Here is a 24448-nt window from a genome sequence, read left to right as displayed (position 1 = left end):
ATTCTGATAAAGTCAGGAAGCAAATCCCAGTTGGTGTGACTCCGAGTACAGTGCTCATTTCACTGTTTCTCACTGTTCTGGCATTCTGGGCTTTGACCCGGTGACCTTCTTGAATCATTAAGATTCAAAGCCAGCCTTGAGCTCCTGAAGACCCTCCATGTGAAAGGCTTTTCTTCCCTCCAGACGGCATGCTGCTGAGAGAGGCGTAGTGATGAACAGACATTTGAAACATCCACCCCAGAGCTTGCTGGTGGCTTTCAGATCCCCGGGGCCTCTTCTGGGCCAGTAGTCAGGCGAAGACCAGGCTGCACAGGGCGGGCGAGGAAGGCCTACCCCAGGCCAGATGGGCAGCTGCTTTCGGGTAAAAACCAGAAAGAAATCCCAGTCTCACTGCTTTATTTTGGTTTTAAGAATCAAGTCGGCTGACAATGGAAACTCTTTCCCTGCTGCCCTGTCCTCTCTGCCCGTGTTGACAGGAGCCAGGCTTGCTAATTCGGGCTGGGGATTTTCCCTGCCTGGGCTGTTTTTCTCTTTTATCTTCATCAATTGAAGAGAGCTGTTCTTCCTTTCAAACAGACGGAAGGTATCTGGGGTTTTGTGTATTTTTTTTTCTTCCTTTCATATAATTCTGTGGGTCTTTTCCAGATATGTATTTTCTCTCAAATTAACTTCGAACTTGTTTAAGTTTCCGCCCATGTGACTTCCAGTGTGAGTTACCAGAAACCACAAGAGAGAGAGAGAGCGCGCGCGCACACGAGCCCCAAAGCGAGCGACATGTCCCTGTGGGGAGCAGTGCCTCGGCACCCCAGAGTGAGGAGGACGCAGGGGGCAGAGGCGGCTGCAGGGCGGGCAGAGGAGGGAGCTGCGCAGGGGGGTGAGCTGGTGGCCCGGGAGCCCTCAGGAAGGGAGGCCGGCTGGTGACCCGAGAGCCCGGTGGCCCCCGGGGTGTGTGCAGAGCCCGGAAGATTGCAGCCATGCCTCACAGCTCCGACAGCAGCGACTCCAGCTTCAGCCGCTCCCCTCCCCCTGGCAAACAGGTAGAGTCCCCCCTTTCCCTGCAGCCCACCTTCTCATTCTCAGGAGGGGGGTCCTCGGAGCTCGGGCTACAGGTCCCCGTCCAGGGAGCCCCAGGAGGAGCGAGGAAGTGGCTGGGGGCAGGAGCGCCCTGTCACAGGACATGGTGTTTGCAGCTAAGCCACATCTGTTGGCCAAGACCCTTCTCCGGCACCCAACCCACCCAAGCCCCTTTCCCTCTCCACTCCCAGCGGGGCCTGCCCCCCTTCCTCTCCCCTGTGCCCCCACCCCGTGGAGCTTTCTAGGAAGCCAGGAGGAGAATGCGCATCAAGGAACCCTAGTCTCTCAAAGGAAAGGGTGCCCCCTTTCCCCAAGGCGAGAGGCACCGCGTTAAGGAGGCGGCTGGCATGCCCAGCCCAGGCGTGTGGTTTCGTGGGAGGCAGCCATCAGGGTAAGAGAAGGAAGGGGCAGGGAAAAGCAAAGAAGAGGAAAAGGGCAAGCTGGAGGAGGAAGCCAGGCAAGCCCCCGAGAATCCATGTTATCTACTGGGGCATGGTCCCGGCTGCTAGAAAGGCCAGCAGGGAGGGATGGAGCTGCCCCCTAAGCCTCTCCCCTCTGTGGCTTCTGGACGGGGAAAGGAATCAGGAGAGGGCGTTGGAGCTGGCTGTAGGAGCTCAACTCCGGCTCGGGGAAGCCAGAGCCATTGAGGTAGAGAGTCTGGGAGCGTTTGGAATCGAGATTGTGACTTCCAAGTCCAAAGTTTTCAGCTTGAGGCTTGCCAAAAAAAGGGGTGGGGGGCACTCTGCCTGCCTCCAAAGCTTCTGGAGCTTTCTCTTCACCGCTTTCCTTGACACCCCTCTCCAGACAAGGGCTGCTTCATTCTCACCTGAGACGTCAAGGGATTAACATTTCTGCTCCAAGTTTGTGGTTTAAAAACCACATTCTTTCCTTAGCACAGATACCCAAGAGGGCTTGGAAGGTGCTGCATCGGAAGTAAAAGTGTAAAAATGGATAATCCAGCATCTGTCATCAATGTCTCGCAGAAGAGCAGCAGGCTAGGGGGAGTCCTGGTGGAGACCTCTAGAGGGAAAGAGTCCAGTCCTCTGCTCCAGATGGTATCACGGCAGCTTAGGCTGCCTGGAAGTCTGTACTCTTCTTAGGAAGGAAATTACTCATGGCTTCCATGGTAACCTAGTTCCCCCTGCCCCTTCTAGAGAAGCACTTCCTTCCCATCTAACCTGATGCCCTCCTACCGCAATGGCCTGGAAGTGTTGGGCACGCTGATGAGACATCTGCTTGGTGAGCACAGGCTTGCCCTGGGAACAGTGTCTCTGGCTCCTGTGTGGGCGTGAGAGGGAACAGGGCAGGTGCTGTGGACGATTTTACTCCTATACTCATCCTGCAATATCTGGAGGGGAGCGAGGAACTGGAGCAAACCTCTTTGTCCAAGTAGAGGACATGTCCATCTGTGGGATAAACTTAGAGGATACCCAGAAGTCCTCTTGTCCTAAGCAGCCATCCACTACCTGCCACAGCCAGGTAATCACCACCTTTAAAGCTATTCTTGGCTTCTAGTTTGTATTAGGCCTTGTGCTCAGGGTCACGGGAAATGTCAAGGTCACTGAGCATAATGAAGGGAATGCGCGAGAAAAAGAGGCAGATCTGGGATGGGGACCTCAGCCTAGGGATGTGGCAGAAGACACATGAATACAAACCAGTGAGGGGTGGGAAGTCCTTGGAAAGGTGTCAGCCTTAGCATCAGAAGATGGAAGGGCCTGGATTACAGTAGCCCCCTGGGCAAGCCCTTTGAGCCTCAGCTTCCTTGCATATAAGATCGAAACAATAATACTAACTGCACATTTAATTAAACAAGGAGCTAATTAATTAAAGACAAGGAGTTAATTAAACAGGAATTAAACAAGAGCACCTCTGAAAAAGCACTTGCACAGAAGTTGGCATATAGTAGGTGCTCAGCAAAGTTTTGGGGGCAAAAATAGCAAGAAAATTCTAGGCCCAGAAGTGGGAGAGTAAGGGTGAAGCAGCCCCAGAGAGAGGAGAGGTGACAAAACACACTTCATCGCCTTCGCCATTTTTTTTTTTTTTCAAATACAGCGCTATCGAGGCCCCAGGGTCTTTTTCCTCTTCCTGTAGCTTTTGGCCAAAATAGCTATAGGGACCTAAGGGAGCGTAACAGTGTGAGGAAGAGTTCTCTTTTGGGCTCAGCCTTTTGAGTGGGCAAATGAAAAGATGAAGAAAGGGGAGGATGGATGGACAGATACCAAGCAGCCCGGGAACCTGCTTTGACTCTGGAGAGAGGAGCACGTCCACCTAATTCCCGTCATCTGTGCTTCCCAGGACTCATCCGATGATGTCAGGAAAGTTCAGAGAAGGGAGAAAAATCGCATCGCTGCCCAGAAGAGCCGGCAGAGGCAGACACAGAAAGCCGACACCCTGCACTTGGTGAGTGCTCAGAACCTTCTTCAGCCTCTGGAGCCTATAGGCTTTGCTTCCCACCACCCATGGATGCTTGGACCACAGTATTGAGGCTTCCTGTGTGAGCATGTGGGGGGGGGGGCATGTGGGTAAGCAGAGGGGTAGGGCTGCGGGGTGCAGAGGAGAGGCTCTCCTCTGGGTGTTTTCAGATCTAGTAGCATGGAATGAGCTGGGGTGCTGAAAAAGAAATGAGCCCTTCTTCCTGACCCCCAAGAGGGCATGAGGTGTCAATGAGTTGATCGTATGAAGGAGGCAGGCTGGGTGGAAGCAGACCACCGGCTCAGAGATGGGGTAGCCAGAGAGAGCTCTATCCCTCTCAAGCCTAGAGAGCAGAAGGCAGGACTGTCTTTGGGAAGAATTTAGAAGGTGTCAAACACTTTGGGGAAGCCCTGATCCCAGTGTTGGGATCACCTATGGTCCCATCCCCTAGGAGGCCAGTGGCAGCCACCCTGGTCCCTGCCTTTGGGACAAAGAGGTCCGTAGGGTGCTATACCCTACTCCTCTTTCCAGAACATCATTATGATTTTATTTTGAAGTATCTTTTATGATGTCCCAAAGGGTGTGTGAAAGATGTGGTTTCAAGTGCACTTATCTGAGATGGTCCCCATACTGGTTGAGTTTCCTCCGGTCTCAAACTTTCTAGAGAAGTCTTTGAGCCCTAGCTGGAGCAAGAGCCTTGGGTAATGGTGAACTACAAGTCCACCAGAGGACCAAGGCTCTGGTCATGTTGCTTAATTCTGGCTGCGTGCTTCCCAGAGTGGTGCTTCCTCCTTACCTCCCATACCTTAGCTCTCTTCATTCTGCCCCTTCATTTGGTCCTCGGTCAACCAGCTCTTACTTCACTGGCTCCATCCCCGTCCATCCTCCTGCCCCACCTCTAGCAACCCCACCGTCCTGTCCTTCCTCCTGAACCATTCCTGAAGCTCTCGCATCCTAGACCTTCACTTCAATGGTCAAGGGCAATTGGTACCCAAAATACCAATTTGGTACCAAGTGCATTTGTGTTTATTTGAGAGATTATTAGTCAGTTAGAATAGTTGTTTTAATTGTATCAAAAAAGAGTAAGACACAGTTTTGGAGGAGCAAAGAGATGCTTCTTTTAGTGTTGTAAGGAAGCAGAGAAAAGTCAGCACCAACATCTCTGATGGGATGCTTGTGTTTTATGAGAAACATATTCAGCATATCTTCCATTGCGTTCCAACGTAGTTTTAAGTTCATAATATTTGTGGAATGGGAAAAAAAAAAAAAGAACAAATGGACACCAAATTCTCCCTTCTTTGTGATAATTATGATCAGCCGCCTAAATGGGAAGTTGTCAGTAATGCTGCTACTTATGGGTTCTCTGTGATTTCATCATAGCTGAGGGTCCTAACACACTCCTGTTTACTATTTGAAGCTTGAAAATCTATGATCACTCACTTGTCTCTATCAGAGTCTGATTTTTTTTAAAGATTGTATTTATTTATTTGATGGACAGAGATCACAAGTAGGCAGAGAAGCAGGCAGAGAGAGAGAGAGAGGAGGAAGCAGGCTCCCTGTGAGCAGAGAGCCCGATGTGGGGCTTGATCCCAGGACCTTGGGATCATGACCTGAGCTGAAGGCAGAGGCTAAACCCACTGAGCCACCCAGGCGCCCCTCAGAGTCTGATTTTAATTCAATATTCTTTACAGCCAAAAAGCAAGCAAATATATAAAAATTGGGAAGGATAAAACCTGCCTTTTTGTATAAGCGGGCAATATCCTGAGACTGTAAAACTACTGTGAGCTTTATAAGTTTGGAGTATTAAAAAAAAAAACTAAAAATTAAGGGTAGCTCAGCGGCTCTGCAGTCAGAAGTACAGGGTTTGGGGGAAAAAAAAAGAAGTACAGGGTTTGAATCCTAACTCCCCGACTTGCTATCTTGTGTGACAGATCTTAGAGACCTTCAACTTCCCCTAGGCTCAGTTTCCCTATTTCTACATTGGGAAATGACAGTGACTACCACACATATAAAAAGTTCAATGGAGCACCTGCTGTACACTACTCAAAAAATTTAAGTATAATAAGAGTAGTTTTAATAATAGTTATTATTATAGAAGCAAGATAAATAATCATAACTGGGGCACCTCAGGCGCTCAGTCTGTTAAGCCCGGAAGTGGTGGACTCTTGATTTTAGGTCAAATCATGATCTCAGGGCTGTAAGATGGAGCCCCTCGCTGGGCTCTATACTCTGTGGGGATTCTGCTTCTCTCCTTCTCCCTCTCCCTCTGCCCCTTCCTCTGCCTGTGTGTGTACTCTCTCTCTCTCACACACAATAAATAAATAAATCTTTAAAAATAACCACAATTAAAATTAGATATCTATCTATATCTATCTATCTACCTATCTCAAAATCTCAGGGTTGAGAGATTTCTTAAAGGCTGGAAAGTTCAGACACATTTTTGATGCTTGAGAGTCCTCTACACACTCTCCCCCAGCCCCTATGACCAAAATGGTCCCCAGTGTATGCCTGCTCACTTCTAATGACAGAGAGCTCCTTTCCTCCTGATATGAGCCAAGGAGTCCTCCCTATCATGTGCTGCGTCACCCCCAGTCTTTGTCCAAGCCTGGAGGACGTATCAATGAGGGGGACATGTATAGTTCTTTGCTGTGGCAAGGTTTTCAACGGACTCATCTCTCTCTCTCTCTCTCTCTAAGACAAGAGTTAGAACCAGAAGACTTGGCCCATCTTGATTATACTAGCCATGACTAGATTGAGAAGATCTCTGGGGCAGGGGGGCATTAGAGCCCCCGGTCATGCTGTCACCACAGTCACATCCACACCTCCAGCCTCAGCCTCTAGAATGTTCCCATTGTCTCCACACCTGGACACCAGCTCTTCCCCAGCCTTTACTTTGGAGCACCATAGCATTCATCTTCACTTTTTGGGAAGCTAGCCTGGGGGCTGCAGCCAATGCAGCTTGTTTCTTGACTTCAGGTAAAAGCTTTTGGCAGCAACATTCAAGTCTGTCACCATCAAATAGAGGGGTTGGCTGTGGTGTGAAATGTTAATTTCCTCTCAGACGCAATCGCCCATCTTCCCCGTCCATTATCCTCTTAATTATGTTTGTGATTCAGGTAGAAAATCTTCTGGTTTACCACTAGCATTCTTAGGGTTGAGAGCTGGGTTTACCCTTGACTCCATGCTTGGCTCCACATGTTGAGGTTCTGGAATAGTTTTCTGGCTCTTTCTGGCTCTATGACATAGCCAGAGGACCCATCTGCCAATATTTTAAAGACTAGCTACTGAGAGCACTGTAACAAATAAAGACCATGTCTGTATTGCTGTGCTAGCTTCATAGGCTGGGGTAATGTTGTTTTCTCAGTTTCAGCTTTGTCACTATTATCTCTCTTAAAATACCAAAAGCATTACTTCATTTCTCCAGTGAGAGTGTGGGATACTTACTATTTAACATTTTCAGTATCTATCCTATAAATGGTTTACAACAAAACACCGAAAACTGATTGCTTTTAAAAAGCAGAGTAAGGGGGTGCCTGGGTGGCTCAGTGGGTTAAAGCCTCTATTTTCAACTCAGCATGATCCCAGGGTGCTGGGATTACGCCCCACATTGAGCCCTGCCCTGCATCGCATCGGGCTCTCTGCTCAGCAGGGAGCCTGCTTCCCCTTCTCTCTGCCTGTCTCTATGCCTACTTGTGATCTGTCTGTCAAATAAGTAAAAAAAACTTAAAAAAAAAAAAAAAGCAGAGTAGGGAGGAGCCTCTTTCTACAATTGTTTAATCTTATGCCAACTTTAGAACATCCTTGGCATTCACTACCCTTCACATAAACTGGCTCAGGTGCTTCTTTTCATAACTGTGATATCAACAGAGTCCACATTCTGTTTTAATTCTCTCTCGTTGGGTGTTTCACACAAGCCCCTGCTACGCTTATTTCCTTTCCTCCCACAGACAACTATAAAATCTGTTAGGTGCAGTAAATGCATTGATTAAAAAGGAGAAAGGCATATCATTTTTTATGAAAATTTTATTTTTTTAAGTTTTCACTTTAATTCCAGTTTGCAAACATACTAGACCAGTTCATCTCCAAAAGACACCAGTAGCTAGTAAGTGGATCCAAGATGATCAGCTGAAAGATTATTAAAATTAATAAGGGAACCCTGTCAGCTTTCAAAGTTAACACAAAATGTAATGACTTTCCTATATGTAAACCATAACCAACTAGAAAATTTCATGGGAGAAAAGATTCCATTTATAATACCAACACTGGCAAGTGGAAGGAACAGTTTTCTGTTTTTTAAAATACGTTTAATTTTAAAATACGTTTTACTTAATTTTTAAATACGTTTTACAAAAAAAAAAGGCAGGGCTTAATTTTTAAAAACTTTAAAATTATTCTAAGTGAATTTAAAAACACTCAAATAAATGGATAGATCTGCCTTATGTAAAAATAGCAATTTTCCATAATCTAGAAATTTAACTTAATGTAATCCCAATAAAAACCCAATGTAACTTTCTGGAAGTAAGGAGGAGACTTAGATTAGCTATTCTAAGTTCTTAGTGAGAAAAAACATGTGACAATTTCCAGGAAAATTTTAGAGGGGGTTAAGTAAAGAAGATCAGCTGACCAAGATATTAAAGTGAATTTAAGTATAGAAATCAAAACAATGCGGAAAAGACAGAGCACTGGGCAGAAGAGAATACAGAAAGAGATTCCAAAGCAAACTGAAATTTAAGACCCAAGTACCTATATCAATTCCTAAGAACAAGGCACAAGACACAAGAACAAATGCAAAATGATGATGATGGCATTTCAAACCAGTGAAGGCAGCCAAATCATTCAATAAATAGAACTGGGACAACTGGCTAGCCGTTTGGGAAGAAGAAACTAGAGTCTTCATTTCTCATACAACATGCACACAGATTAAATATTAAAAAAAGAAAAATAAAGAAATTTGGGGGGAAAGAGCACTGAAAAATTATTTTGGAATGGACTTTCCCAGATAAAGTCCAAAACCCTGAAACCATAAAGGAAAAAAACTGATATATATTACCTTTATACATAAAAAGTGAAAATTTCTATATAGTTCAAAATACAATGTGCAAAGTCAAAGGCAAATGATGGATTGGGGAAATATCTGTAACACATATGACCAAAAAAGGGCATATTTACTTCATATATGAAAGCTCTTATGAATAAGAAAATGATGATTAACAATCCAAAAGAAAAACGAGCAATGATTATAAATGGGCAATTTACAGGGAGCCAGAGTAGCTCAGTGGGTTAAGCCTCTGCTTTCAGCTCAGGTCATGATCCCACGGTCCTGGGATCGAGCCCTGCATTGGGCTCCCTGCTCGGTGGGAAGCCTGCTTCCTCCCTCTCTCACTCTCCCTGCTTGTGTTCCCTCTCTCACTTTGCCTTTCTCTGTCAAATAAATAAATAAAATCTTTAAAGAAATGGGCAATTTACAGAAGGAAATAAATAGCAAATAAATATGGAAGATTCTAGACCTCACTTAGGGAAATGACAAAACAACAGTGAGATTCCCTGCCGGACTGGCAAAGACAAAAAATGTTGCTAATATGGGATGTTGTCCAGACAATGGAGAAGCAGGCACCACAACATACTTCTAGTAGGAGTTGGTACAACTCCATTAGAAGGCAATTTAACCATGCCCATCAAAAACACTGTAACCTGGCCATTTTACATCTAGAAGTCTATTTACAAATGTACCTACAGATTACACAGTTATGTACATGTGAAGATAATCATTGCTGCATTGTTTCTTATAGTAAAGACTGGAAACAAGATAAATATCCATGGATAAGGAACTAATTAAATGAACTACAGTCCATTCGGAGGACTACAATGGAGTTGTTAAAATAAATTACATCTGAATGTGTTAATCTGAGAAGATTATCCAGCTTCTATACTCTTTTTTTCTTTTAAGACTTTATTTATTTATTTGACAGACAGAGATCACTCTTAGGCAGAGAGGCAGGCAGAGAGAAAGAGGAAGGGAAGCAGGCTCCCCGTTGAGCAGAGAGCCTGACATGGGGTTTGATCCCAGGACCCTGAGATCATGACCGGAGCCGAAGGCAGAGGCTTAAGCCATTGAGCCACCCAGGCGCCCCTAGCTTCTATACTCGTAAGTGAAAAAGATGTGAATATGGTACATAGTTTGCTCCTGTGTACGTTTTTAATAGAAAGAAAAACATATATGTGCATGTGTATATGAACTTAAGATTTTTCAAAAAGGTTTTCCCTCAAGGTTAACCCTTATTTCTAAAAAGTACAATGGCAGGTCTAAAGCCGGGGAGAGATACTGTGCATTTTTCCCCTTTTTTATAGAGTTCGGATGTTTTTAATCACGTACTTTTATTTTTATAATGCAGATATTTACATTCTCAACATCAGTCATTACTACATATGCATTAGGATGATTTCTAATTTGACTTCAAACATTGAATCGTCTTCTTCTGTGACATTTTATCCCTTGAACATCCTACATAAATATCTCGGTCCTTTGGGAGAACCAACTGTCCATTGGGGCTTGTCAGGAGTGACCCTAAAGTCTACAGTACTGAAAAGCCTCTATAAGGGATGGCAAATCAGTGTCACTTGTGTGACGGTCCTGGTTGAGTGCAGTGGCTTGAAGGATTTTGAGTCAGTGTCCTAGGTCAGTGGGAAAGAGAGTTGAGATCAACTGAGCTGCTTTGTTCATGAAAAGGCTAAAGGTAGAAGAGATGGTAGGCAGAGAGTAATATTAGCCCAGAGCTATGCCTTTGACAAGTCAGATCTGGCCCCAAGAGTGGAACTGGAAGCAACGTGGAGTAACAGGGCCAAATCTGAAAACTGGAACTTGGGTACTCCCTTAGCTGGGGGTGGGAAAGTTGCTTTCCTGGGGCTGGCTCCTGAAAGAGTCTTGGACTAGTCTAAAAAAGAAACATTTATAGGTTTCAGGACATATTTTAATGCCATATATAACAAATGTTATGAGTATAAATTATGCATGAAATGAAGTTTAAAGCTATTGCTGTGAGAAAAAAAGGTATTTACAATCAGAGGAAAATTGAGTAATGGAAGAAAAGCAGCTCAATGAAGATGTCAACCCCCAGGCCGCCTTAGAATGGCACTATTGTTCTTGGTCTTCTGGGGAATACTGGAAGAGAAAACTGTTTGTGGTCCTTTTTCACTCCTGGAGTTCTTTGCTTTCTCTCTGGGAGACCCTGCCATAAGATTTATTGGCATAGAGAAAGCATAGGTCAAAAACGAAAAAGCACAGAAGGAATGTTCTGGCTGTTCCACCCTTAAAAAATTCAGTGAAAACCAGCCAACCACCTATAGAAAAGAGGCATTTGTCTTGGGCCTCTGTTGCTATGAATTTCTTTTGATTAAAAACATATTAATTAAATACATGACTATGTACCGGGCACTGTGTGTTAAGTGCTGTATCTATAGTATCTCATTTAATCTGCACAAAAACCTGTTTTTTTGTATTATTATTGTAATATCATTTTAGTATTAGGTTAAGTAACTTGTCCAAGGTCACACAGATTGTAGCTAGGTCTGACTGACTTAGGGAGAGTCCATCTCCCTAACCATTACACTATACTGCCTCTGCCTTCAGACTTTCATGAAGATGTAGTCATCTTCTCTGATATCCTCCTTGAGTCTCTGCCTGACTTTACTTTTTTGTTCTTTGAGGAACATCTTCCAAAATTCACACTCGTTCCTTCTCCACATTAGGCCTAGTCAAGAAATTAAAGTTTCTATGAAATATATCAATATATCCATTGAATCCCCCTTTTTTAAAGATTTCATTTATTTATTTGACAGACAGAGATCACAAGTAGGCAAAGAGGTAGGCAGAGCGGGGGAGAAGCAGGCTTCCTGCCGAGCAGAGAGCCTGATGTGCGGCTTGATCCCAGGACCCTGAGAGCATGACCCGAGCCGAAGGCAGAGGCTTTAACCCACTGAGCCACTCAGGCGCCCCTGAAACCCTTTTTAAAGAAAGCTGTGTGGCAGTAAATATTGACATCTCATAAGAGAACACTCCTTGGCACAGCAATTCTACTTATAAGAGTTTGAAAGAAAAATGATACACAAAAATACCTAATTCATCATGAACACCATGAACTGATAAATATTTTATCAATACTATAAAATTGGACAGATGCCCAACAAGAAGTGATTAAGCTATATTATGATACATTCAGACACTAGAATTTTAAACTGCCACTGAAAATGACTATGTAGATCTGTAGCCCTGAAAGATATCAATGACATAGCACTGAGGGAAGAAACAGGAACTTATGAAGAGTATGCAGTCTAATGCTGTTCATGTAAAATTTGTGGGTTTGGGGCACGTTTGCATGCATAAAAAAATATCTGGAAAGATATTCTCCAAAATGCAAATAGTGATTCTTTCTGAGTGGTGAGTTTTGAGTAGTTTACCTTACTCTGGTATTTTTCTATATATTTTTTATTGTGATGAATGTGTACCATTTTAAAAGTAAGAACAACAAACTAGTAGACTATTTTCATTTGGGGGGAAAAAAAAAACATGTCAAGGCAATCCACCACCCTTAAAAGCTTGTACCAATGATGATGAGTCAGTATGGCTACGTTAGGGAGGCATATTTGAGAGGAGGCCAAGTCCATGCCAGTCCTGACATTTATAAAGAATTTCTGTTCAAATGAGATTACAGGTCCCAGGTCATAAATTGATGGTGCCCATTCAAGCAGGAGTCTTCACAAAGCTGCCGTTAGCAGCACCCAAAGGTCTCTCTCCTGAAAAGAATGGGAGTCTCATCAAAAAGTTATCTTCTAAGCTGCTCAGGGATTTTCTTAGTTTCCTCTGTGGGACTCAGTCTGACACCTTGCTTCCTAGGGGGCATAGATTGGTTCCAGAGGACAAAGTCCCCTTCAGATGGTGGGATATCTGTAGAGTCTCATTTTGGGTCCACATGGTAGCTTGGGGGAGGGCGACTAACAATAATTATGGTTATATTCCCTTGTTTATAAGATTACAGAATTAAAAGATAACTCAGAGATGCTGTAGACTAACCTGCCACGTAACCAATGGGGACACCGAGGTCTTTCTCAGGACACCCAAGAGCCCAAACCTCTTGCCTGCTCACCATTTGCTTTTGTTTTGTACCGCTTTGTTGAACAGGACTTTGCTATGCAGATGGTGTTGCTCTTACATGTCCTTTTGCAAAGGGTAAGCCAAGAAGTGAGCCATTAACCAGAAGGTCTGAATGACCTAGACAATCCTAGTAATAGAACACAAGTATATACAGCATGAGATGAGAATGAGAGTGCAAGGTTGAGAGGGACTGAAGTTTAAGTATTCCTTTATGTTAAAAAGATCTTAAAGTTGCAATCCAAAATTAAAAGCATAATACTGCATTGGGGAAAATATTTGCATCAAATTAAATAAATGCAGATTTCATATTTATACCATAGAAAGAACATCCTTTTTAAGAAAAACTTCAAGACTCCAATAGGTAAGTGGGCAGAAGCTATGAACAGAAAGCTTGTGTAATGTTTTTCCTACCAAAATGAAAATAACCCAATTTGCTATTCTGATTGTGAAAATGATATACACTAAGAGTTTCTCAACCTTGGCACTATTGACATTTTGAGTTGTATCATACTTTATTGGGGGAGAGGGTTGTCCTTTGCATGTAAAATAGAAAATCTACCATCTAGATGCCAGTAGCAGCAGCTCACCCCACAGTGGAGATGATGAAAAGTATTTCCAGACCTTGTCAAACATCCCCTTGGGGGGGGGAAATTGCCCCCAGTTGAGAATACTGTACTAGGGAACAGACATATAGAAAATCCTTCCTCCTTGGTAATCAATAATTTATAAAATTACAATGAAATTAAGAAGCTGGGGGCGCCTGGGTGGCTCAGCTGGTTAAGCATCTGCCTTCGGCTCAGGTTATGATCCCAGGAGCCTGGGATGGAGCCCCACATTGGGCTCCCTCCTTGGTGGAGAGTCTGCTTCTCCTCATCCCTCTGCCCACCCGCTCTTCTGCATTCTCTCTCTCGAGTAAATTTTAAAACTCTTTAAAAAAAAAAAGAAATTAAGAAAACTTCAGAAGCCTAATTGGCAAAATACATTATTTAAAATTATAGTGCTTAAATGCAAAAGGGGTTGTAGTAACATTGACTTGTATGTTCACTGCTGATGACACTGTATATCTTATGTAACCTTTTACAGCATTACAACCATGAACTGGAAGACTGGCCATGCCCTTTGCCCCCCTAATCTCACTCCTACAAATTTATCCTAGGACATGATTGAACAAAACCCATTATGGGTCAAGATGTTCATTGCAGCATTATTTATAATAGCAGCATTTTGATAGCAACCAAAATGTCCAACATTAAAAAAACCATTTTAGGTAAATTGTGGCTCTTCCATGTGATGACATAGCCATTAAAAATGATAATTATGGTGATGATGTAGATGTGACAAAGTCATGACAAAGCAAAATACAAATCATCTTTACAATGATTGACATTTCATAAAAATAAGTGTGTGTATCTTAAAAAGATGGCAATATGTGCAAATAAAAACAGTTGTGTTGAAAGTACGAGGATCGTGGGCAGGGGGGGCGCCTGGGTGGCTCAGTGGGTTAAGCCTCTGCCTTCAGCTCAGGTCATGATCTCAGGGTCCGGGGATCCAGCCCTGCATGGGGCTCTCTGCTCAGTGGGGAGCCTGCTTCCCCTTCTCTCTCTGCCTGCTGCTCTGCCTACCTGTGATCTCTCTGTCTGTCAAATAAATAAATAAAATCTTAAAAAAAAAAAAGATCGTGGGTGGGTATGAGTTTTAAAAAATATCTTACATGTGGTTATACTGTATATTTTTTATTTAAAAACAAGAAAATGGTTAGAGATCTGTGTGAACTCAGGAGGACACTGAGGACAAGGGCAACAATGATATCATTGAGCTAGAATTTGACGGTCAAATTTTAGTAAATCCTACCATTTAGCCTCCAAACGGGAACACTTTTGGAAGTGAAAAGAGCTCACATAAGAATGACTCCAGAACAGCGGGTATGGACTGGGACTGTACCAGTGCATATCTCATCCCTCTCAGTTTCGGGAAACTAAGGAGGGTGACCTGGAGCTCTTCTAAAGCAAGATATTTATTCAAAAGCAGGATAAAGTTCAGAGCCAAGCAGAGGAGACTAGATTCCTAGGGCCAAAGTACACTTTCTTACAACTGAGGATCCTCTAACCAAAACGTTTTCTGGGTGCTCAACTGGTACAGGTACCCAGAAAACATTTTGGTTAGAGGTGGGACAGTCCAGAAAATTCTATAAACAAAGGCCAATTTCCCAGTACTGGATCCAGTGTTAGAAGAGATGATCGATCCACTCAACAAGTATATATTAGTGTCCTACGTGCCAGGTATGGTTTTTTTCCAGGCACTGAGAATACAACAGGGACAAGTTAGAGACCCTGAATTCATGGACCTTACATTCAACTGGAAGTCACACTGGAAAACAAGCAAATAAATGGACAGGCTAATCAAACCAAGTGAAGAGAACTTCAAATAAAATCAAATAGTGCAATGTTGAATGTGGTTAAGGGGTGGGTGGGGACCATGATCAAGGAAGGTCTGAGACCCTGATATTTGAGATCAAATGTGGTAAGAGAAAGAGACTGGGAAGATCTGGGGGAAGGGTGTGCTCGGCAGAGCCTTGAGGCCAAACTTTGTGTGGCCAGTCAAGGGTCAGAAAGATGCTTTGTCAGACCAGGCCTTTGAGAACGTGAGATGCTCAGGAACAGGGGTGATGGAGCCGCAGGTAGCAGGAACCCGATGGGAGACGGGTGGGTCAACAAAATTAATTCAGATCTGCCGGGGGCTTATATCTGAACCTAAACTCTGATATACAGACTGGAAAGCAGTAACACCTCACTGGGCTGTTAGGAGTTCAAAGACAGGGCAAAGACTAAAACAAAGCAATAGTGTATTTGTTTTGTTTTGTTTTGCATTGAGGTGAAGGTTATATTTATTCATTCATTTGAATGCAAAGCACTTGGCTTTTTTTTTTTTTTTTAAAGATTTTATTTACGTATTTGACAGAGAGAGACATAGAGAAAGAGGAAACACAAGCAGGGGGACTGGGAGAGGGAGAAGCAGATTTCCTGCAGAGTAGGAAGCCTGATGTGGGCCTTGATCCCAGGACCCTGGGATCATGACCTCAGCTGAAGGCAGCAGCTTAAATACTGAGCCACCCAGCACCCAGCACTTGGCATTTTCCTATAAATCAGTCAGATGAAGATATCAGATATATTAATATAGATGAAAACATGTGCCCTTCCTTCCAGTTGTTTATAAAAGCTTTAAGAGCACTAACGGTTTCACTGGCCTGGTTTTTTGCCGCCACCGCTGGGCAAGTCCCCTTCATTTGGTATGGATGGGGAAAGTCAAGTTCCAGTTAAGGAAACTATACGCAGAGTTCTTAAAATGCTGTTAATTCTGCTACTCCCACCCATAGCTTTATTTTGGGGAACAAGAGTGTTGTTAAGTAGGGATCTGACCTGGGCCTTTTTTAAACAGGGAATCTCTTAAACTCATTTGTAACCATATAAAGTAGAAGCTATAAAAGATATTAAAGTCTTGGTTAAACACTCCATTGGACGTTTCATGGACATCATTAAAAGACTGTCCATATGCAGGGTTTGGGAAATTATTAGAGTCTAATTTGGTAGTCAAGCAACATGATTTTATCAAACACTTACTATGTGCCAAGCACTGTCCTAGTCAATGATGACGAAACAGTGAAGATAGCAATAGACCCTCACAGAGCTCAACAATTTAAAGGGAAACTAGTTAGATACTTACCATTAATGAGATTCCAATAGATACCCTACCTCCTGCTTTCCATTATCACAATGATCTGTTCTGGGTTACTTGGAATTGTTTTCACCAAATATAACAGCAGTGTGATAGAGAGGCACTTTCCCTTAAACAAACATTTACTTTCAAAAGATTTTTTTGACTTACAAACATTCTCCCACTTTTCTAAAGTTATTTATATTATACTTACATTATTTATCCTATATATTAAAATAAAAATATTTAATAAAATAAAAATATAAATATATAAATTTAATAAAAGTAAACATTGCCCAATATTTATTTCCTTACATATATATTAATTTTTTTAAAAAATTCAATTAAGTTAACATATACTGTATTATTAGTTTTGGGGTAGAATTTAGTGATTCATCAGTTGCATATAATACTCAGTGCTCACTATGTCAAATGCCCTCCTTAATGCCCATCACCCAGTTACCCCAACTCCCCACCCATCTCCCCTCCAGCAACCCTCAGTTTGTTACCTATAGTTAAGAGTCTCTTATGGTTTGTCTCCTTCTCTGTTTTCGTCTTATTTTATTTTTCCTTCCTTTCCCCTATGGTCATCTGTTTTGTTTCTTAAATTCCACATATGAGTGAAATCATATGGTTTTATCTTTCTCTGACTGACTTATTTCACTTAGCCTAGTACCCTCTAGCTTCATTCACGCCATTGCAAATGGCAAGATTTCATTCTTTTTGATGGCTGAGTAATATTCCATGGTATATATAAACACTACATCTCCTTTACCCATTCCTCTGCCAATGGACATATATATTTTTAAGAGGAACCAGCTATGAACATGATTCATTAAGCTCACCTGCACAGTGTTTTCAAGTCTTGATGCCTGAGACCTGTCGTCAAATTGGAACCTCCCACAGGGGTGAAGTTCAGGAGTTAAAATCTTTTTGAAGCTCTTCAGGTGACCTCAGTGTGCAGCCAGGTGCATGTGGTAGAATGTACAGAGTGAGTCTGGGACAACTGGGGTCATAGAAGGGCCCAGACACTGTCCCCAGAGGACCGGTAGGATTGAAGAAAAAAATAACTTAATTTAAACCTTTGTGTTCATGGCAATTACTAGTTGTTTGTTTTTTGGAATTGGGCTTGCTAGTGATAACCTTCCTAGGTTGAGATATCAGTCAGGATTCCATTCAGCTACAAGTAATAGTGAGACTATCTAACAGGCATCACTAAGTCTCGGATAACAAGGAATTCAGAATGGACAGGCCAGGGCCGAATGCAAGAACATCATCAAAGAACCGGGCTACTTCTGTCTGTGTGCAGGTATCCTCGCTATGCGACTTTCATCCTCAAGGCTGCAGTATAGCTTCTGGACCTCCAGGCACCAATCTGGGTTGAGGGAGGGTGGCTTTTGTCCTGGTGAGGCTTTACCTTTTCAATTGGAAAGGGTAGCTCCACCCCCAGCTACTTCGACTTAGAGCTTATTGGTCAGAATCTGTCACATGGTCTTGCCCAGCTACAAGAGAAGCTGAGCATTGGATAAATTCTCTTTCTAGCTCTCTGGAGGAAAGCAAGGAGGCGGAGGCTAGGACAGTAGAGATTTCTTCAGAATCGGACTTGTTTGTTATTCAGTGCGAAGACCCGTGGCTTGATGATTCTTCTTCTCTCCTCATTGGGTGAGGAAGTGGAGTTGGGGCCAGTTTCCCCGGGACGGGTGGGAGGGGTAGGCATAGATCCTCCCAGGGCTTGGGAGATGTCCTACGCCGGTTCGCAGACTTCTCCAGAAACGGTGGGCTCCACGCTGTATCTGTGTCTGGTGGATTGGTGACTGCTGGAGACTGAACATATTTAGGTGTGAGAGATAAGCTTCACTTACCATTCTCATGTTTAAGTGTAGGTGAGAGCTAAAAGGTCACCCAATCGATAAATGACTACGTGTTCTGTTGAAGAGGAACACGCAGGGACTATTTTCACTCTTCTGGAAATCATGATTAGAGCCTTCAAGGAGAAGGTCAAGGCACTAAACCAAAGCCGGCAGAGAGGAGGACCAAAGACCTGCTCACAATGCCTGGAGAGTCCCTACCAGAGCCTGGGGCCAGAGCCTGTCCTTGGCCTTGCTCCTCACTGGCTTCCTTGTGGGTAAGGGAACTGTCTGGGGATTCCCCATCATTCATGAGCTCTTTGAGTGACCCCCTTTCAGCCCCTCCAGTAGGGAATTTCCCAGAATGTTCCCACACCCCCATGAAGCCTCTCCCTTAACCACCCCCAAGCTGCCTGTAGTTCAGGGTTGGCATCAACCTTCAAGCTTCAGAGCTTGAATTATGAGCATTATTGTCTGGATTCGTAAGAGGTAGGAGAGAGGGAAGATGAAACTGGAAAGCCAACAGGGCTGAAGCCTCCCAGGAGATAATTAGCAAACATCGTAAGATTTAAACAAACGTCAAAGACAAGGAGAAGAGGGTGGGCACAGACTCTGAAGCCAGGCTGCCTCATTCAAGTCGTGGTGCTGCCTCTTCACAAGCTGTGTGACCTTGAACAGGTTACTTAACTTCCCTGTACTTTTAGGTTGTCCTCTTCTGCAAAATGTAGATAATCATGTTATCTACCACAAAGATTAAAGATAATAATACCTGTCAAATACTTAAAAGAGTGATTGGTACATGGTAGCATTCAATAAATGTGAGTTATGAAGTCAAGCTAGACTATTCTTTTAAAAAATTTGGTTCCCACTAATTTTTCTGGTATAAATTGAGTCTACGTCTCTCTGCCCCCAGCGACCTTCTCCTTGACCTTCACACGCACTCCTTCCTAACAAGTGGATCGCGTTAAAGGCTCATACACTCAGGTATTTAGTTTGGAATCTGAAATATTCGAGAGTCAAAGAGGGCTTGGAGATTTTCGAAGCTAATGGTTCCTTCTAATGTTTTTCAATATTCACTGCATTGGGAGCCTCTAGCAACCCAATGCCGGACTGCACCCCAGACTGCTTAAATCAGAATCGGCCACCGGGACGGGTAAATCTCCCCAGGGGGTCCCATGGATCCCAGGGTGTGGCCGCGGTTGAGAACCATTGTTGTGGTCTAGGCTTCCTGTTCTAACCAGAACAGGGGCCCAGAGAGGGAAAGCGAGTCACAGAGGCTCACCTAACCAGGACCCCAATTTCCAGTTACTGCTGATGGAAACCACTGTCGACGTGTGCTCTGGACCTCACTCTGCATGAGTGAGTTCTCTAAAAGAAGAGCTGGACAGAGGATTCCCTCCCATCTCTGGGCAGGAATGCCGACGATCAGCACCTTGACCGGAAGAGTGTGACCAACTCGGGGTTCCAGTGTGGTATTTAAAGATCACCAAAATCGAGACCCAGTGCTCCTTCGGGATACTGTAGGGCAGCCGAGGACTTCTTAGTGATTTCTGAAGACCTTCGGTCACTTAAGTCACCACTTTCTCAGGGGAAGCATTGGGTATGCCAGAGTAAGAATGGGGGCTAAAGATGGGAAAGCCTCAAGCCAAACCCTCTCTTGCCCCTATGTGGTTATGGGGCTTTGGGTCAGTCACTGAAGTGTCTGGACCTCTGATAAAATCAGTGTCTTGAGGCAAATTCCAAAGCCCTCTCTCCCAGCAGCTGCCTCCACCAGCCTGTGATCATTCCGAGGGGGTATTTTGGGTAGCTTTGTCCCAGGGTCTCAGTTGGCCTCATCTGAGAAGTGGGGATCATGGCAAGGGCTGGCCTCCCGTGTCCATCTCAGGGGGTTCTTGTGAGGAGCCTGAAGGACAGAAAGGAATTCTGAAAAGCGGAAAGCAGGTCACGCAGAAGCCCAGATGCCGGCTTACCGCTCCCTGACTGACAGAGGACATGCGTGTGAGAGGCCAAAATTTCCTTCCCAAACATTCCTCTCCCCTCCCCGCTGAGTCCTAGGTTTCCAGCTGCCACTGGGAAGGGAAGGGAAATTGAGGGATGTGGTCATTGTACCTGTGAGTAAACACCTGCTCCCATTGGCTGCCTTGGCTAGTTTGTCCCCGTGTGAGTGCTTTCCAGGGCATGACTGCCCCAGGAAGGGTCAGAGTGGACTGAGCCGGGGACAAGTTGGGAGGAGCCCCCCCCCCCCACGCCCCCCAGCCACTTCCTCCTGCAAGGGAAGTCGAACTCTTGATCTTGCCAGTGCTGGCTGGCGGCATGGCCCCTGGGCTGCCTGGTCTGGTTTCTCTGGGGCTCTAGCAGGAAACCATCTTGCTTCCCAAGGTAAAGACAAGCTTCTTGTCACAGGTGGTTGTTTTCTGGTCAGAGGCAGCGGTGGTTGGGAACCATCTCGCAGAGCTCTGGAATCTGCAAGCCAGGAGGGGGTGGTGGCGGTGGGGAGCGAAAGCTAGAGAGAGCTCAACAGAGCTCGCTTGGGGAGGAGGAAGAACCTGCTGTCACTTCCCGAAAGCTGGGCCTGCCTCTAGGCGGGGAGAAGGTCAGAGCGGTTGGTCCCTGTGGCCCGCCTACCCCACCCCTCCCTTCTGCCTCGGGGTTTGCCCAGGCTCTTCAGAGCACAGAATTTACAGTAAACGTTGTCACCAGTGGAAACTCTCAGAGGGGGCGAAGAAAAGGGCTCGAGGAAGGGGCGAGGACTCCCGGCCCCCAGTTCCCGTCTTAAAACCACCCCCCCCCCCAACCCAGTCTCATGGGTTGCTTTCTTTTACCTTTCGGTAAAGAGGGGATGCCCTGAGTCTGGGATGTGCCTGGAAACAAGGAAATGGTAAGATAAGGGAGCTGCCATACCTCGCAGAAGAAGCCGGTGCCTCTGACTCCACCATCGTGGGTCTGAGTGTCCTGCCCAACCCCATCCCATTTCAGAGATGGGGGTTTCCTTTGTACTGACCTCGGCACCATTTTCTAGCTCAAAGCCACATACAGGAAATGCCAGGCTAGGGCTGAGCCTGCTTGTATCCGTCCTTCACAAGTGGATGGAAGCCGGCCTGATGGGTAAGGCCACAGGCATAAGCTCCTCTACCACTTAAAAAGGGACTCTGGGGTTCACGGATTAGGGCAGTTGCCAGCCTACCTAGCTCTCTCATTGGACCACAGCTCCTGCTCCTGGTGGGTTATATAAGGCACCTCTTAATCGGCAAGTTATCTTACACCTGCTCACTGCCCATCACGGTTTCGAGTCAACTGTTCCTCCAGCCATGGGTATCATTAGCCAGTCAATCAACAGACATTTGAGTTCATACTGTGTGCCAGACACCTAACAAATAGGCACTTGGTAAGTGCTTGACTGATTAAAACCAATGTAATAGTGTGTTTAACTTGTTTTTATTTTTTTATTTTATTTTTTTAAGATTTTATTTATTTATTTGAGAGAGAGACAGTGAGAGAGAGCATGAGCGAGGAGAAGGTCAGAGAGAGAAGCAGACTCCCCGTGGAGCTGGGAGCCCGATGTGGGACTCGATCCCGGGACTCCAGGATCATGACCTGAGCCAAAGGCAGTCGTCCAACCAACTGAGCCACCCAGGCGTCCCGTTTAACTTGTTTTTAAACTTGCCTGATCCTTAGTTAGGATGACCTGGGGCACTAGTTAAAAACTCAGGGAATTCCCAGATTTCACCCCAAATCCCAAACCCACTGAGTTCAAATCTCTAGATTTCAAGAACAGCCTGAAACTCTCATAAGGCCTTCAAATAATTCTAATACTACGGCCAGGCTGACCTAAGTCAAACAAAACTAGAAATATTAAGGCCTGGTTGCCAGCTCAGGTTGATTTTTGAACTGAAGTGTAACTTACTTACCTCTCCAATTCCCTTTTCTCTTCCTCTGTGGCACCAGGGATTAGATGAGTCAATCTGTTTGATTGACTCAAGGAATGTGAACTTTCAAATCACATTGGAAATGCAATTCCCTTAGGTAGCTTTGTTTTCCAGTACACACTAATTACGAGAGTGGAATTGTTGATTAATTAATGATGTGATCAGGAATCAGCACTCTTGGACCCAGAGTTTGCCTGATTAGCGTTTATCTGATGGTGTTCTTAGCAACAGGGGAAAGGTGTTTCTGGAAAAAAAAAGCACATATGCATGAGCAGAACACACACAGGGGGCTTTAAACCAGACTCTCGAATGGACTGGCCAGCAGAATGAAACCAGCCAGCAGAATGGACTGGAACTGAAACTTGTGGTGTGTTTTGACCACTCGATGTTTATAAAGACCCTGGTGTTCTAGAATCTGGTTAAGTAGACAGTTAACCATGGACTTCCTTAGGCTAAAAGCCCACCCTGGAAACATTCGGAGAGCTTGCGGTATAACATTGGGTAGAAAAGCATGAAATTAGTATAAGCTGTTCTCTCAAACTCTTTTCCATTTTTTCAGGCTCTCACCTGTCAGCCTGTTTCCCATAATATACACTTGCCGCTCTCAACCCACATACACACTTGCAGAGACCCACATACACAGACACACGAAGGCTCACACTTCCCACCCATTCCCATGTGCTCCTCTATCAGGTGAGATCCTACGAAGCTGCCACCCTTATAGGGCAAACGGACAAAACCCAGCAATTTTATGGGTTCAAGCTTGTATCTGGGCACACACATGCGTTTATAAATGCATCCATGCTTCTCATATGACACACGCAAATACATGCACACACACGTGCAGAAAAAAATCACTGATAGCCCTCCCCGCGGCTGTGCTGGTGAGAAGTGAACCTGTTTCCTCGCGCTCCCCCTTCCTCCTATCCTGTGCCTTCGTAGAGACTGATCTCTGATGCTGACTTTTCTCCACACAGGAGAGCGAAGACCTAGAGAAACAGAACGCGGCTCTGCGGAAGGAGATCAAGCAGCTCACAGAGGAGATGAAGTATTTCACGTCGGTGCTGAGCAGCCATGAGCCCCTGTGTTCGGTGCTGGCCGCCAGCACGCCCTCGCCCCCCGACGTGGTGTACAGCGCCCACGCCTTCCACCAGCCTCACGTCGGCTCGCCTCGCTTCCAGCCCTGACTTTCCAGACATGGGGTGGTGGGGGACGGAGCCCTCCAGCCCCCAGCTTCCCTGGCAGGCCTCAGGAGGGGCACACGGACTGTGGCCAGGCTGCCCTCACCCCCAGGGCCCTCTCTCCATCTGGAGACCCGGAGGCAGAGGCCCGGACAAGGGTTGAGCACAAGACTGGAGCATCTGGGAGTGTGGTAGGCCACCCAGTGGTGTCGCCACCTGTCCATGTGTGCTGAGTCCCCATGCGGATGGGAGGCCCAATCGAGAGTTTGACCAGACATGACACCCGAGACCCATGGCATTGAGGGAGGAGGGTAGGAGAGGGCGGGGGTTATTTTTCTAATAAATTTCTTAAAAGAAACCAGCTTGGCAAACAATTGTCTTCTTTTACACACTTCCTTGAAACCCTAAGTTCTGTGGGGTTGGCACCTTCTTTTGTCCTTAGTCTCGAGACTCATTAAAGCTCTGTAGATGGCTAATATCTCTTCTCTCCCACGGTTTGTGAGCCTACTTGGGAAGCTGGGGCTTTTCAAAGCATCTCCAGTCCTCCCTGGAGGCATCTTGATTTCCTCCCCCAGTCACCTCACGACGACCTCCACCTTCCATTCCTTCCCAGACTGTCGGCGGGCCATGCTCCGGACATGGGGAAGGACCAGTGTGAGACGCTCTTCAGAGGAAGGGTCAGCTACACTCCCTCAGCTTGGCCCAGACAGCCAGCCCTGGAAATTGCTGCTTGCTGGGCCCCGGGCAAGGTGTTCCAGTAACACAATGGCAACCCCAGGAAGACACTGTCTCATGCTCTCACGAGGCAGTGTGTGGCTTGGGTCCATGGGGACGTTCCTGCTAATGAGCCTACATTGGGCTCCACGGGCTGCCATTTTGAGCACAGTTTGAGGGCAGCAGGGCCTCGTCAACACAGGCTTGTCTTCCAGTCTTCAAATTGACTAGTTTTGGCAGAGCCTGAACCCAGTATGTGCTGGTTCCCCTGCTCCAAAGTCCACCTGTTCCTCACAGATGCCTGGGCCGAGTGCCCACTGGCCTGCACAGCACACACAGCCTCACCCAATGGTGGGCTCTGCCCACACCCACAGCCTCCACTGAGTCATCCGGGGACAAACGCGACAGGGAGGTGTCTGGTTCAGCCCCTTCAGC

At 45.4% G+C, this 24448-nt stretch overlaps 1 protein-coding gene across 1 annotated transcript; it reads left to right on the top strand.

The window, feature by feature from the left end:
• Positions 1-743: 743 nt before the first annotated feature.
• On the top strand, positions 744-23660 carry BATF (basic leucine zipper ATF-like transcription factor). Its single transcript, XM_059182771.1, has 3 exons — positions 744-1037; positions 3370-3474; positions 23096-23660. Exons 1-3 carry the CDS (start codon positions 975-977, stop codon positions 23303-23305), a joined length of 378 nt encoding a protein of 125 aa, XP_059038754.1. The 5' UTR covers positions 744-974; the 3' UTR covers positions 23306-23660.
• The last annotated feature ends 788 nt before the right edge of the window (positions 23661-24448 follow it).

This window comes from Mustela lutreola, chromosome 7, assembly GCF_030435805.1.
Source record: "Mustela lutreola isolate mMusLut2 chromosome 7, mMusLut2.pri, whole genome shotgun sequence".
Classification (NCBI taxonomy): domain Eukaryota; kingdom Metazoa; phylum Chordata; class Mammalia; order Carnivora; family Mustelidae; genus Mustela; species Mustela lutreola.
This window is presented reverse-complemented; position numbering and strand designations above follow the sequence as displayed.